The following is a 12,041-nucleotide window of genomic DNA, read 5'->3' on the forward strand; positions in this document are numbered from 1 at the left end:
GTGTGTGTGTGTGTGTGTGTGTGTGTGTGTGTGTGTGTGTGTGTGTGTGTGTGTGTGTGTGGTGGGTGTTTGTGTGGGCACATCATTGAGGTTGCTGGTTGGGATGATGTGGTTAAAAATGATCTCAGAGAGAACTGATGAAAACAGGCCACTTCCTTTCCTTTTATGTTTCTGTCTCTTTAGTTCTCTGGAGTGGCAACCACTTGGATGGAAGGAAAATAGGACATTGTAAGTTGAAGTTAGACAACCTTATTTTCTCTTTGTTTTTTTTGTTTTTTTTGCTTTGCTCTATCAATCAAACCACACATCCTCTCCCCTTACCTGCAGTTTATGTCTTTACTTATTCAGGTTTTACTCACTAAGTGTGGCAGGAAAATATGTTTTTTTTTTTTTGTTTTGTTTTTGTTTTGTTTTTTTCAAAAATAAGTTAAAAAATATTAAGGTAAAGTTACTGTGGAAAATAGTATTTTCCATCTAAAGACAGACAGTTCAATACTAATCTACTCTGGGGTTTTTAATAACAATTGATAGCTGAGGTTTTTAAGTTTATAAAGAATGAGAAAATTCAGTATATTCTCAGCAATTGTTTAAATCCTGAAATTATCATATGTATTGTGCAGTTTTTATGTTTGGACATATTCTCACTTTTTTAAAATAGTGTTTTTTTATTAGTCAAAGCTCTCAACAATGTAATTGAATTGCTTAAATTATATGCTAATGCATTAAGCTACAAGCTAACATCTTTCAGCAAAATACAATTTAATGAATACCTAGAAGGAGATATGTTTTGTAGTAATAACAATTAAAGATTTTTTTTTTTACTTTGTTACAACTTTATGCAGACGACATTGGTCTTTCTTTTGTTTTGAAAAAAAAAATAATAACAATAATTATGCATTTTGTAGTTGTACCCTACATTGTAACTGTGGTCTTTAGGAACATGATAACTGCTTTAGTTTGTGGCCATATTCTAACTTAAGATTAATTTTTTAATTAATTCATGATTTTTTAAAGTTTTAAAATCATTGAGGTAAGAACCCAGCTGCAAACTGAGCTTATCTTGAAAACTAGTTGAATCAAGTGTGAAAGTATTAAACTACAAGACAGATAAGTAAAAATAAGAACAGATAAAGTTCTATAAATAACCAAAAAACAAAAAAAAACTAAGTGATTATTTATTAATTTGTTTTATACCTCGTTACAACTATTGGCACATTGGTGTTGGTGGTGTGTTTTGCGAACAAACAAACAAACAGCTCTTTAAAATGTGAAAGTGTCATATGATTGTCTCTGCATGTTTTAAATCCTGATGGCGCTCTTGATAAGAAAGAGTTGTACCTTCCTTGTACGGCTTGTGTCACGATGTCGTTGGCTAGTGCTCCTTGTGTGACTGAAGTCAGCAGTTGCCCTTTCAGGAAGAAAAAGGTCCCCATTACTGCAGGGCTGTAGAGATAATGTAGTGTGACACGCGTTATGTACACCTGGTCCCCCGTAAGATGAGCCTCAGGGACGCGGGTGCCATAAGAGCTATTAATCTGTCCTTGTCATGTGTTATTGCAAATTAAAAGTAGCATGTTACACTGGACAGCTCACGCGAGAGAAGGAAAAAAGAAATGTTTTGTGAGGAAAGGAGGGATAAGGTAGGTCCTGGCAGACTCAATAATAACAGAGCAGGGATTAGTTTTAGGATTTGTGGATGCGTATGACTCCTACCTTTTGCCTGGAAATGTGTTTGTGTGAGAGTTTGTGGCTTCAGATGCTCTTCGCATCTACAACACAGTGACATTTAAAAAGAATTTGCAATTCTGCAGAGAAAAGCTATTAATTCACAAATTAACCCCCCACCTCCCCCTTCTCCCTTACACCCCAGTCCCCTCCCTCTATCTTGGATGTGCAAGCTATTGAAAAGACAAAAGAAATAGCCTTAAGGGGGGAAAAGAGAGTCTCGGCCCTATCTATGGAGAGATTGGTTTGCATGTCTGCAAGCAGTGATACCAATTATGCCAGGGCTTGGAGTATGCGTCTCAATGCACATCCTTCCTTTGCACCCTCCCCTCCCTTCCACCATCATCGCCACCACCCAGCTCTGAATCTATCCATAGCCAGATTTATTTGTGTATCTCATTACGGGGAATGGAATGATGTTCCTGCCAAATGCATTAATAGTAAAGTAGAGGAAATTAGCCTGTTGTACAGCATGTTCTCCCTCAGTCATTTAAACCTATAGCTTGTAGCGGAAGCCAAGAAAAGTCAGAGAGGATTGGGTGACAACTGCTGAGTGTAAAATAAATAAATAAATAAATAAATACATAAAAGTTTCTCCCATTCAGTTAGACTTTCAGGATTTAGTGCCAGGCCATTTCCAGACTCAAAGTTTCATTTAATTTTTTCAAGAAAATGGATATAGTCATAGCCGGCCTAGAGTACAAGCAAACTTTGAGATTTAACAGGGCCCCCACTGACCTCTGAACCCAAAGCAGACTTGAATTAAAAAAAAATTGACAGATTTGTAAATGTATACATACAATGGAAAAACTTAAAAAATATAATGCTAATTATTAATTTATTTATTTTTATATATCTCTAAGTAAATCAGTGACAAAAAAATAGATTTTTATAGAAATGCACCAGTATTACACTCAAATTTTGTTGATCAGCTATGATCAGTAAACAACATAGCAAATGCTGAAAAATCCAATTTTTCAGTATTTGGTAATAAGAGCTCCAGCACTTTCATCTGAAGTTGAATTTAAAAAACAAAGATTCAGGTCATAAATATGGATAGTCTTATATAATTCCACTTTTTCTTTTGTCAAATATGAAACAATTACCTCTATCAAAGAATATAAAGCACATATTTCCTCTCTCTGCTTTATAGTTCTTTAAAAGAAAACCAAATTTGGTCAAAGTTTTAATCCGCAAGTTTCAGGAATAAACAAGACCGGTACATCTCTCTGTTTTTCCCCATGGCTAAAAAATTTCATCTACCTCCCCTGACTCTTGAACACTTACAATGGGCTTCAGATTAAATTCTGATTACTGACCCATATAGCAACAGCTTAATGTAAATTTAGTGCTCTCCTGGTCGCCTGACCTCAGCACTGTTTGCAGTCAGGTTGATGTGACCCAACGGCGCGCTTTCTTCTCATGGCTGGACGGAGCCCAGCGGAGCTCCTGGGAGGACAGGCAGCAGGGAGCTACAGTGATAAATTATATTGAGAAAGCAAAGGTCATAACTTGTGATTGTAGCGTGGGTGTGGGATGAGTGCAGAAGGGGAGCTGATGAGTGTATGAGAGCTGAGAAAGAAATATAGCCTCTTCATTTATGACAAAAGAATGATCACGGTCAGCTACCTGAATCATATCAACATCGCTCAAAGCCTTGAGGAAAAGAAAAAAAAAATACAATTTAGATTTGTCCACATTTATGTTTGGCTTTTTCTGACTTTTTTTTTTTTTTTTGCAGTGAATCTTTTAACACATGTGACCCATTTGTGGAGTTTAAATCAGTTAGTGTACAAATTTGAACCAGGGCCTACACCGGTTGACTAGTCAAGCCTCTCCATGACAATGAGTCAATAGAGGATCACTTTAAAAAATAAATGCATCCAGACTGAGACGGAAAAAAAATGGAATCATGAGCGCCATAATGGCCGTGATAGCGTGCGCGTGTGTGTGAGTGTGTAAAAGAGGGAGAGAAAGAGAAAAGCGCAGGTTTGAGAGGGGGCCACGGAGCGTAACATAGAGACAAGAAGCTGTTAGGGCCCTGACAGTAGACGAGGCACAAAAGAGGTCCACACTGCTTTCCTCCCCCTCCTCCTTTCTTCAACATTTCATTTCTTCTCCCATTGTCCCTTCTTCTTCATCTGTCCTTAAACGGCACGGCTGCTCTGGACCACATGTATCGCTGTAAACAACACACAATGAGATCAGTTTGAAAAATACAATATAATAAAGTGGGGACTCACTCGGTGGAGAGGAATCATGTCAGAGAAAAGTCAATTATGGGTAGCAATGCTGAGAATTAATGGAGCGACGCGTTGCTGCGCACAAGAAGGGGAGAAAAAGGCACGGGAAAAGTAGAGGATTCATTAATTGCATTTCCAGAAATACACACCCATGCAGGATGGCAATGCTAAATGACAGGCTGGTACGGAGGAGGGAGATGAAAGCAAAAGAGGACGAAAACGCAGAATCGGAGATGAAAAACGAGTCATATTACCGAGCCAGGGGTGCAAAATTGGGCTTGTTAGCGAACCATTCTCACTTTAATTCAATCTTGGATTAAGATTTCGGAAAAAACAAATCAACTGAACTCAAAAACATGTTTGTATACTTACAAGTGCGTTCTCTATTCCTTCGATGGCATTTACATTTTAGCAATGAGGACACTTGGACAAAAGGATCCAGAAACCAAGTTCAGCTTCAGGACCTTTTGCAATTAAAACTTTTCATAGTAACACATACGTTAACAAGAACAGATGATTAGATCCATGAAATAAGTCATTCTGAAGACTTGATTTCAGCTGAAATTACTTAAACTGTAAGCTTCAGATTTAATTGGATGAAAAAGACTTTGCAACATACTGGCACCCAGCTTCGCTCTTCAGTTCATTTTAGCCAGAAAGTACTCAGTTAAAGTATTTACGGTTCAAACAGATTTCAAAACCGCAGTTACCTTGCAGGCCAATATCAGCACAAAAAACAAATGTTGACTGAAGGTAATATTGAAGATATCACTAACTGCTAGCTTTGTTACTAGAAGTAGGAAAAAAAAGCAAAAGATGTAAATTTTAACTGTATTTTTTTTTCTTACTGGAGTTTTTGAAGTGAAGCTCTGCGAAAAGATTAGTCGATTAATGTCTTACCTGCAGTAGATAACTCTCTTTATGTCTGAATTTATTTCAAAACCAGATTAGCTAGTGAAGCTAATGGAGGGTGAAGCTAATGGTTAGTCCAAGAGGTGCCAATACCGAAAGGGACTTTTTACATCATATAATAAGTCTAAAAAAATGTCACTGTGGTTCACGCAAACACGGTTTTTGACAAATACTTTACCGTTTGTCCAAGACGGGACAGAATCTTACCTTTGACAGGGTTTAATTTAAAAAGACATGTTCAAAGACAAATCAAAATAAAAAAAGTACAATGTAACCCACATATGTATGAGGAAACTTTAAACCATTCTCATGTTTCAAGACCCGCTCCTGCGTTTAAATCCCATGTAAAAATCTGAGACTTTTTTTTTTTTTTTTCAAGAGATTTGAAGGCAGGAGGAAGTGCGCAATCAGTGATTCACCTCTGGGAAACAGATACTGAGATCAAAACGTGTGAATTGTTCCCGGGTCTTATTAGAGAGAATAGTATGACAATGCTGTGCATGCTTCCGTTTATTTCGAACTCTCTGAGCCATCTTCAAAAGATAAAGTCTAAATAAAATGTTATCAACACCTCCTCAGTCCTTGCAGTGAGAGCAAATATCAAGTCGACATCGCTGTGCCTGCTGACTGTCAGTACATTGGTTGGTGGTGCTAAATCGAATTAATAAAGCTCTTAAACACGCCACAACATAACAGGATCTTAACAGCCATGGCAGTGTTGCTGCCTCTCTGCTTCCCTCCTCCCCCAACCATCACCACCCCACCCAGCTCTCTCCTTTCCGCTTCAGAGGTTTCATAAATATAGCTAGCTTACAGGGAAGGAGTGTTCACCCTCTGGGCATACCGGTTTGTTTGTGCTTGCTCTCTCTTTTTTCTTTCTCCTTAGCTCAACAGCATTTTAAAAATCATCAACAAATGATCCACAATTTGTGATAGCATCATTTCACCTATCAGTGCAGGACCAATACGCGAAGGGCTGGCTCGCAGCCTCTGATCTGGGAAAACCCCACATGTCATTGATTTATGGAGCGTGCCGGGCCGTGTGTAGGAATTCATTTGCCTTTCAAACAAGCCTCCTCCTCTAGTCTTCTCCGAGTTATCTTATCTCAGGAACAGGAGAGATGAAAGAAGGACATTTAGTACCACTGTGCTCCACCAATTCCATTTTGTACTTGCAACTGTTATCATATGAGCAGTGTGTGTTTAAGTTTTCTTGTGACGCTTTTTTTGACTTGTTGGCGCATCATCCACGCCACCTTAAGAAAAAAATAAAAATCTTCATGAATGCCTTGACATTCTTATCAAGAAACAAGTTGACACGAAGGTCAGAAAGCATCACTTTAAGCTGATCAAAGAAACCGTGTTCCGGATCTAAAACGTGTGAGCGTCACTGTGGGAGATTCTTGTTTTTATCTCCTCACACGGCGGTGTTAAAACAAAAGGATGCAGTCAGCTGGTGCTTTGGGAGTGATAAGAGAATACCTGCTGAGACACCCGAAGGGGTTGAAGAAACACTAGAAGAAAATGAAACAAGCCAACCAATGAGACATACACACACACACACACGCATACACACGCACGCAGACGCAATCTGACAGGCAGACTTCACACTCCACTTGACACACTGACTGTCAAAAGATGGGACTGATTTATTTCACCTATCTCATTCTTTATGTAAAACAGAAATCTTTTAATGACCAATTTTAGAAGCATTAAACCTTGGATTTGAAAATAAAATGACAAATCCTTGCGCTATTTACATTTGCTTAAGTTTTTAAATATCCACCCATCCATTCATCCATCCATCCATTGTCTTTAACCCTTGTCCCTAGTGGGGTCGGGAGGGGTGCTGGTGCCTATCTCCAGAGAGAAATTTCAGGCGAGAGGCAGGGTACACCCTGGACAGGTCGCCAGTCCATCGCAGGGCAACACAGAGACAGACAGGACACACAACCATGCACACATACACACACACACACACAGACATGCATACACAGGGAGAACATGCAAACTCCATGCAGAAAGACCCCGGGCCGGGAATCGAACCCAGGACCTTCCTACTTCACCACTGTGCAGCCAAGTTTTAAATAGTGTAAGAAAAAATAAGATTTGTTCAAAAGGCTTGAAGAAAATTGCTGCCTATGAACTGAATGATAAACATTGTCTATTGATTATGGTTGACTCATACCATTAAATACAGAGTTAATATTTCACAATATTTGAAGTGAGCTTCCATTAAAAGACCTTTCCTGCAGAACTCTATTTGCATCTTGAATCCAGATTAGTTGGTTCTTATGTCTGAAGCTAAGGATTTTCACTTCAACCACCCTAAAAAGATAAAAGGTAAAAATCTGTTATAGCTATTTATTCAGATACATTTTTTAATTTTAAACCAAAGACAAATGATATTTACAGATAAGATAATGATTGCCTTGGTGGGAAGTGAAAGTAGGGGATTGATTTTCTTTTGTGGAAAACATGTAAATCTTTTCTGGACACAGTGTAAAAAGCAAAAATAGTAGTTTTGGGGAACGATAGATTATTGATTGTTTACACTACCTCGCTATTAGATCAACAAATATTTGACGTCTTTTGGTTTCACAGGACGGTGATTAGTGGTGAGCCGTTTTAGCATCTTCTTCTGCGTAACTAATCAACTAATTATCTGTAAATATCAGCCCGATAGATAATGACAAAAGGTTTAAGATTCATAAAATAACATTTGTGAGTGTCTTCATTTTGCATAAATTACGTGGTTTCAGACAGTAGCTTATTGCTAGCTCAAGAGGTGTCAACACCTTGGACCTCTGCTGTCTTAAAACAACTTTAGTCTCAAAATTGTTTTGGCAATTTATGCTACAGAGAAGCCAGTGATTATTTAAAAAGCAACAGAAGGTAAGAGCCTATGAACCTCAAATTATCTTTCTAAGTGAAATGTGCAAAGAAAAGATACGGTAACGGCTCATTTGCATTGAGGGGTTGATGCAGTTCAGCACACTAGCTTATGGTACAACATACTGAGGAGAGCATTTCCACTAGCAGCTGGACTCTCACTGGGCAGGTGAGGTTAAACCCAAACTCTAACACACTAGCATGTCTCAGCCTTGTCATAATCAGTGATGTATTTCTTTCTCCCAATCTATGTTTTGTACTGCCAGTAGCTCCACTCTAGCCAAACTGTACCATTGTCCTGTGGACCTATAACAGAGCGGGGACCATGAAGGGTGCAGTGCTGGTCATTTGAATAGACTGCTTTAACAGTGGAAACAGACAAAACAGCCTACCGAATAACACCGACCCGTGCCGTACCTGTCAGTGGAAACAAGGCAAAACGGTATCCAGAAAGAAGTTCTTAATAGAAAAAGTAAGCCAGCGTAAAAATCAATTACTTCACTTGATCCAAAAAACTTTTTTTTATGGATCAGAAATGGTATACGTATTTTGTCTTCGGCACTTATCACACTCAGGAAGGTCACTGGTGGCAAACCCCCACCTCCTTTTTCTCATTTAAAAAATAAACAAAGGGCTTTCCTGTCAATAATTTTGACACTTTAAGAATTTTAGAGCTTTACACTGAAGCTTGTTTAAGCCCATAGAAGGTCCGTTTGGTCTTGATCCATCTTGGACTCTCTCTCTATTTCCACCTTATTTAAATGTATTCTAAGTAAAGATGTATAAGAGCTATCTACTGCAGGTAAGATATTAACTGCTAATGACCTTCTCAGAGAGCCTCACTTCAGAAATCCTGAACTACGTCATTACTCTCTCCGTTTCCCTCCGTGCCAGAGACGACTTGCTTAGTTTCATTTAGCAACACCACCGCGCTCCTTCTCGCAGAGCTGTTGGGAAAATGGAAAAGAGCTAAAATATGTTGTTAATTCATGGTTGGAAAAACACGCATTGTGGGGAAAAATGCTATTCCTCTATCAATGTTACCCAAGGATAAAGTCAAAGTACTGTATTTTAGCCGCAGCCCTCTGATCTACACTCCACTCATTCCCAATTGCCGTCCTCTATTCCATTCTCTCAATGGATCTATTTCTCGGAGCGAATCGGGTTCATCCTCTGGCCTCAGCCATTGAAAAAAGGTCAAGCAGCCGAGCAGAATGGCAATAACGCCCCTGAAATGGTACCATCAGTGGAACATGATTGATCAATTGAATTCCATAGCACAGAAAAATGTGGGATTAAGTAGAGTATTATACGCACAATGAGTTGAGGCATGATGTTCATTCCAAGTTCATTTCGCCTCCCTCCTCTGCGAGCGGATCAGGCAATCAATAGCGGCCTTGCATATCATATATCACCGCTGCCTCGCCCAGGAGAGAACATAATCTGCTGCAAATTTAGAATGACAGATTTGTACGGGAGCTGAAGCCCTCATCCGCTGTTGGTGGCGCAGTGTTAGAAGGAAAGGGAGGGTGGTGGGAGGCAGCCAGGAGAGTGCAGGTTCCTGGAATACTGGGCTGGAGGTTTTAGCTTAAGATTTTTTTTTCGTCTTCGTCTTCGTTCAGAGCTCAGGACATGATGAGTGAGCAGAGGGAGAAGTGCAGTGGTGGCGGCAGGCTCCCTGCCTGGGTTGATAAGGTCAGAGATCAGAGGAACCTGGAAAGCATAGGCTCATTTGTTTATATAGTGTGTGACCAAGTGAGGAAATGCATACGTTTGCCCTCGACGCCCCCATCCTCGTTCGGTGCCTGAATGTTGCATCCTCGCTCTGTTCTGCTTTCCAAAAGACAGGCAATATGTGGGGGGATGGAAAGAGAGAAGAGGTGCGGGTAATATGTTCAGGAGGAAATAGTTCAGTTAAATAATGGCTCTCTATTTCCCAGTGGCAGAATGAGAGGCTCTGTATGTAATCGGCGGTCCTACTTTTCTCTCCTGAAACGCGCTCTCCCTTACAAGTATATATTTGCACTGAAGGTAATCCATCAATTACCACAGACCTATCAGATGATGACCGTGCTGATGGTGGGGTTGTGGGGCGCTGGTGGCGGGGCGCATGGGGGCGGGGGGCAAACGCAGCCTGAGCGGGTGTTTGTGTTTGTAGAGCCAGAGAAAGTCACTGAAAAACAAAGAGGGAGATGACAGTTTTTCCAGCCACCCCTCTCAGTCTAGTGAAGCTAAGAAAATTTAGACCAGGGGTCACCAACTCCAGTCCTCGAGGGCTACCATCCTGTAACTTTTAGATGCGTCTCTGCTCAAACACACCTGGATATTGCAGAGAGGAATGAATGCTGGTGAGGGAATTCAGACATTTTGGAGCAGAGATGAATCTAAAAGTTGCAGGATGGTAGCCCTTGAGGACTGGAGTTGGTGACCCCTGATTTAGACCAATCTGAGCTTTTTAACTTTGCATTTTGCAGCTTTGACCTGCTCAAGTCTCCTTTAGTTGAATCAGATTTCTCTGTAAGAACTATGATATACAAAGATATTAAAACAGCACTGAATGTTTCTTTAGCCCCCCTGTCAAGTTGAGGCAACATCATCCCGCTGTGTTAGTCACAGTAAAACCCTGTTTAATGGTTAATAATAATAATAAAAAAACATGAATACAGAGTTAATATCTTAATATGTCTTTACCATGTTTCATTGTAGAGTAGCAGGATTAGCATGTCTAACATCACAGAAACTGACGTTTCTCACATTTATATCTAGAGAACCAAAATCCTCACATAAACTATGAGATTTACAAAAAAGGCTACCAGGAGTCCTCGCCACCTCTCACAACCGGAATGATCCAAAGAGTTCATTCATGTGTCAATATGGCCGGGAAAATATGTCCATTTTAAGCAGCTTTTCTGGAATTGCTGTGCCTCCTCCCACTTTAGTTGAACACCTTTATGTGGAGCACCATGTGGGGTAGAGCAGGTGCACCAAACGCACCGAGTCCAGTCGTCATCACAGTTATCCCCCGGTTTGATTTCCACCCCTCGACAAGACTTCCCCTTCTCTCTCTGCCCTTCTTTCGGTCTCACTACCAATAAATAAAGTTAATTAGCAACACAAAAAAAAAAAAAAAAAAAAAATCACATGCCTCAATGGTACGTAAAATGATCTATTCAGGGTGTTACCCACCTCGCACCAGTGATGTCTGGAGATAAGCGTCAGCCCTCTCCGCAGCAGTGGGTATACAAATGGAAGCCTTGATGTATAGCTAACCTGGATTTCCTCACTTAGTAACAGTGTTCACAGTGAAGAGTGTTGCTATCAGCAGGACATAGTGAACATGGTGGGTTCACTAATTGGAAATGTATTGGATTTTCACGTTTCTGACTTATCTGTCCCCAACTGATTTATATATGCCACTATAAAAGAAATGGTTTATTTAAAGTAATCCCATGTGGATAAACTGGTAATGTTCCCTGTTGGTCCACTTCCTCCCCCTCTTCTTCCTTTAGATGGCTCAGATGGCTCAGGCCCTGGCAGTGACTCTCAGGGCAGCGTGGAGAGTTTAAGGAAACATCTGCGAGCAGACGCCTTCACCCAGCAACAGCTGGAAGCCCTGGATCGCGTGTTCGAACGGCCTTCTTACCCTGATGTCTTCCCCACTTCAGAACACATCAAACCAGAGCAGGTTTGTCACTTTCTGCCAAGTGAATGTTTTCATTTTCGATTGTTTGAGGATGGTATTTGAGCTGTCAATCAGGACAAAATCCAAAGCAGGTTCTTCACTTTCCGATGCCCGACGTTCTCTTCGTTTGCCAAATCAAAGAGAATGTCCAGGAAGACCAAAGATTAGAGGTGTGAAAAAATATATTACATAGGCTATAAAATGTTTTTACAAATATTTAAAGCTTCCAGCTTTCATGAAATTTTAAGAAAGTTGGAGATGCCATAGACAATGCCAGACTCATTATTGAATTTTCTCCTGTTCTACGTAACAGAGAGCAACAGAAAACTTCCTCTCCCCCACCTGTTGCTGTGATCCACCAGTCAGTTGCGTAAAAGCAAGCAGCCACACCATTACAATATTTAAAGCAAAGACAAGTTTGTTGTTTTGGATATTCTTTTAAAACCGAAAAAATTAGTCCATCATAAGGAGTGAAACTGCTGCTGAGCTATAAACCATGTATCTGTTCAACCACAGGCTTTACCAGAGAATGTAGCCTGCCTAATTTCTCCAGCTAAAACCAGCTAACTTTCTGTGCAATAAACACA

The 12,041-nt window shown here is 40.1% G+C and overlaps 1 protein-coding gene across 12 annotated transcripts in view; it reads left to right on the forward strand.

Annotated features, from left to right (window-relative positions):
* pax2a (paired box 2a) overlaps positions 1-12,041 on the forward strand; it is a 34,113-nt gene that overhangs the window by 7,473 nt on the left and 14,599 nt on the right. For 7 of the 12 annotated variants that reach the window (XM_016667652.1, XM_016667656.1, XM_016667662.1 and 4 more), the window contains 2 exons: positions 184-228; positions 11,282-11,457. In XM_016667652.1, the coding sequence (XP_016523138.1) occupies positions 184-228; positions 11,282-11,457 (221 nt within the window). The remainder of the gene's footprint in view (positions 1-183; positions 229-11,281; positions 11,458-12,041) is intronic. The other 5 variants (XM_016667664.1, XM_016667672.1, XM_016667676.1 and 2 more) reach the window with 1 other exon arrangement.

The sequence above is a fragment of the Poecilia formosa genome, unplaced genomic scaffold (assembly GCF_000485575.1).
Source record: "Poecilia formosa unplaced genomic scaffold, Poecilia_formosa-5.1.2 Scaffold12, whole genome shotgun sequence".
NCBI classification, from domain to species: domain Eukaryota; kingdom Metazoa; phylum Chordata; class Actinopteri; order Cyprinodontiformes; family Poeciliidae; genus Poecilia; species Poecilia formosa.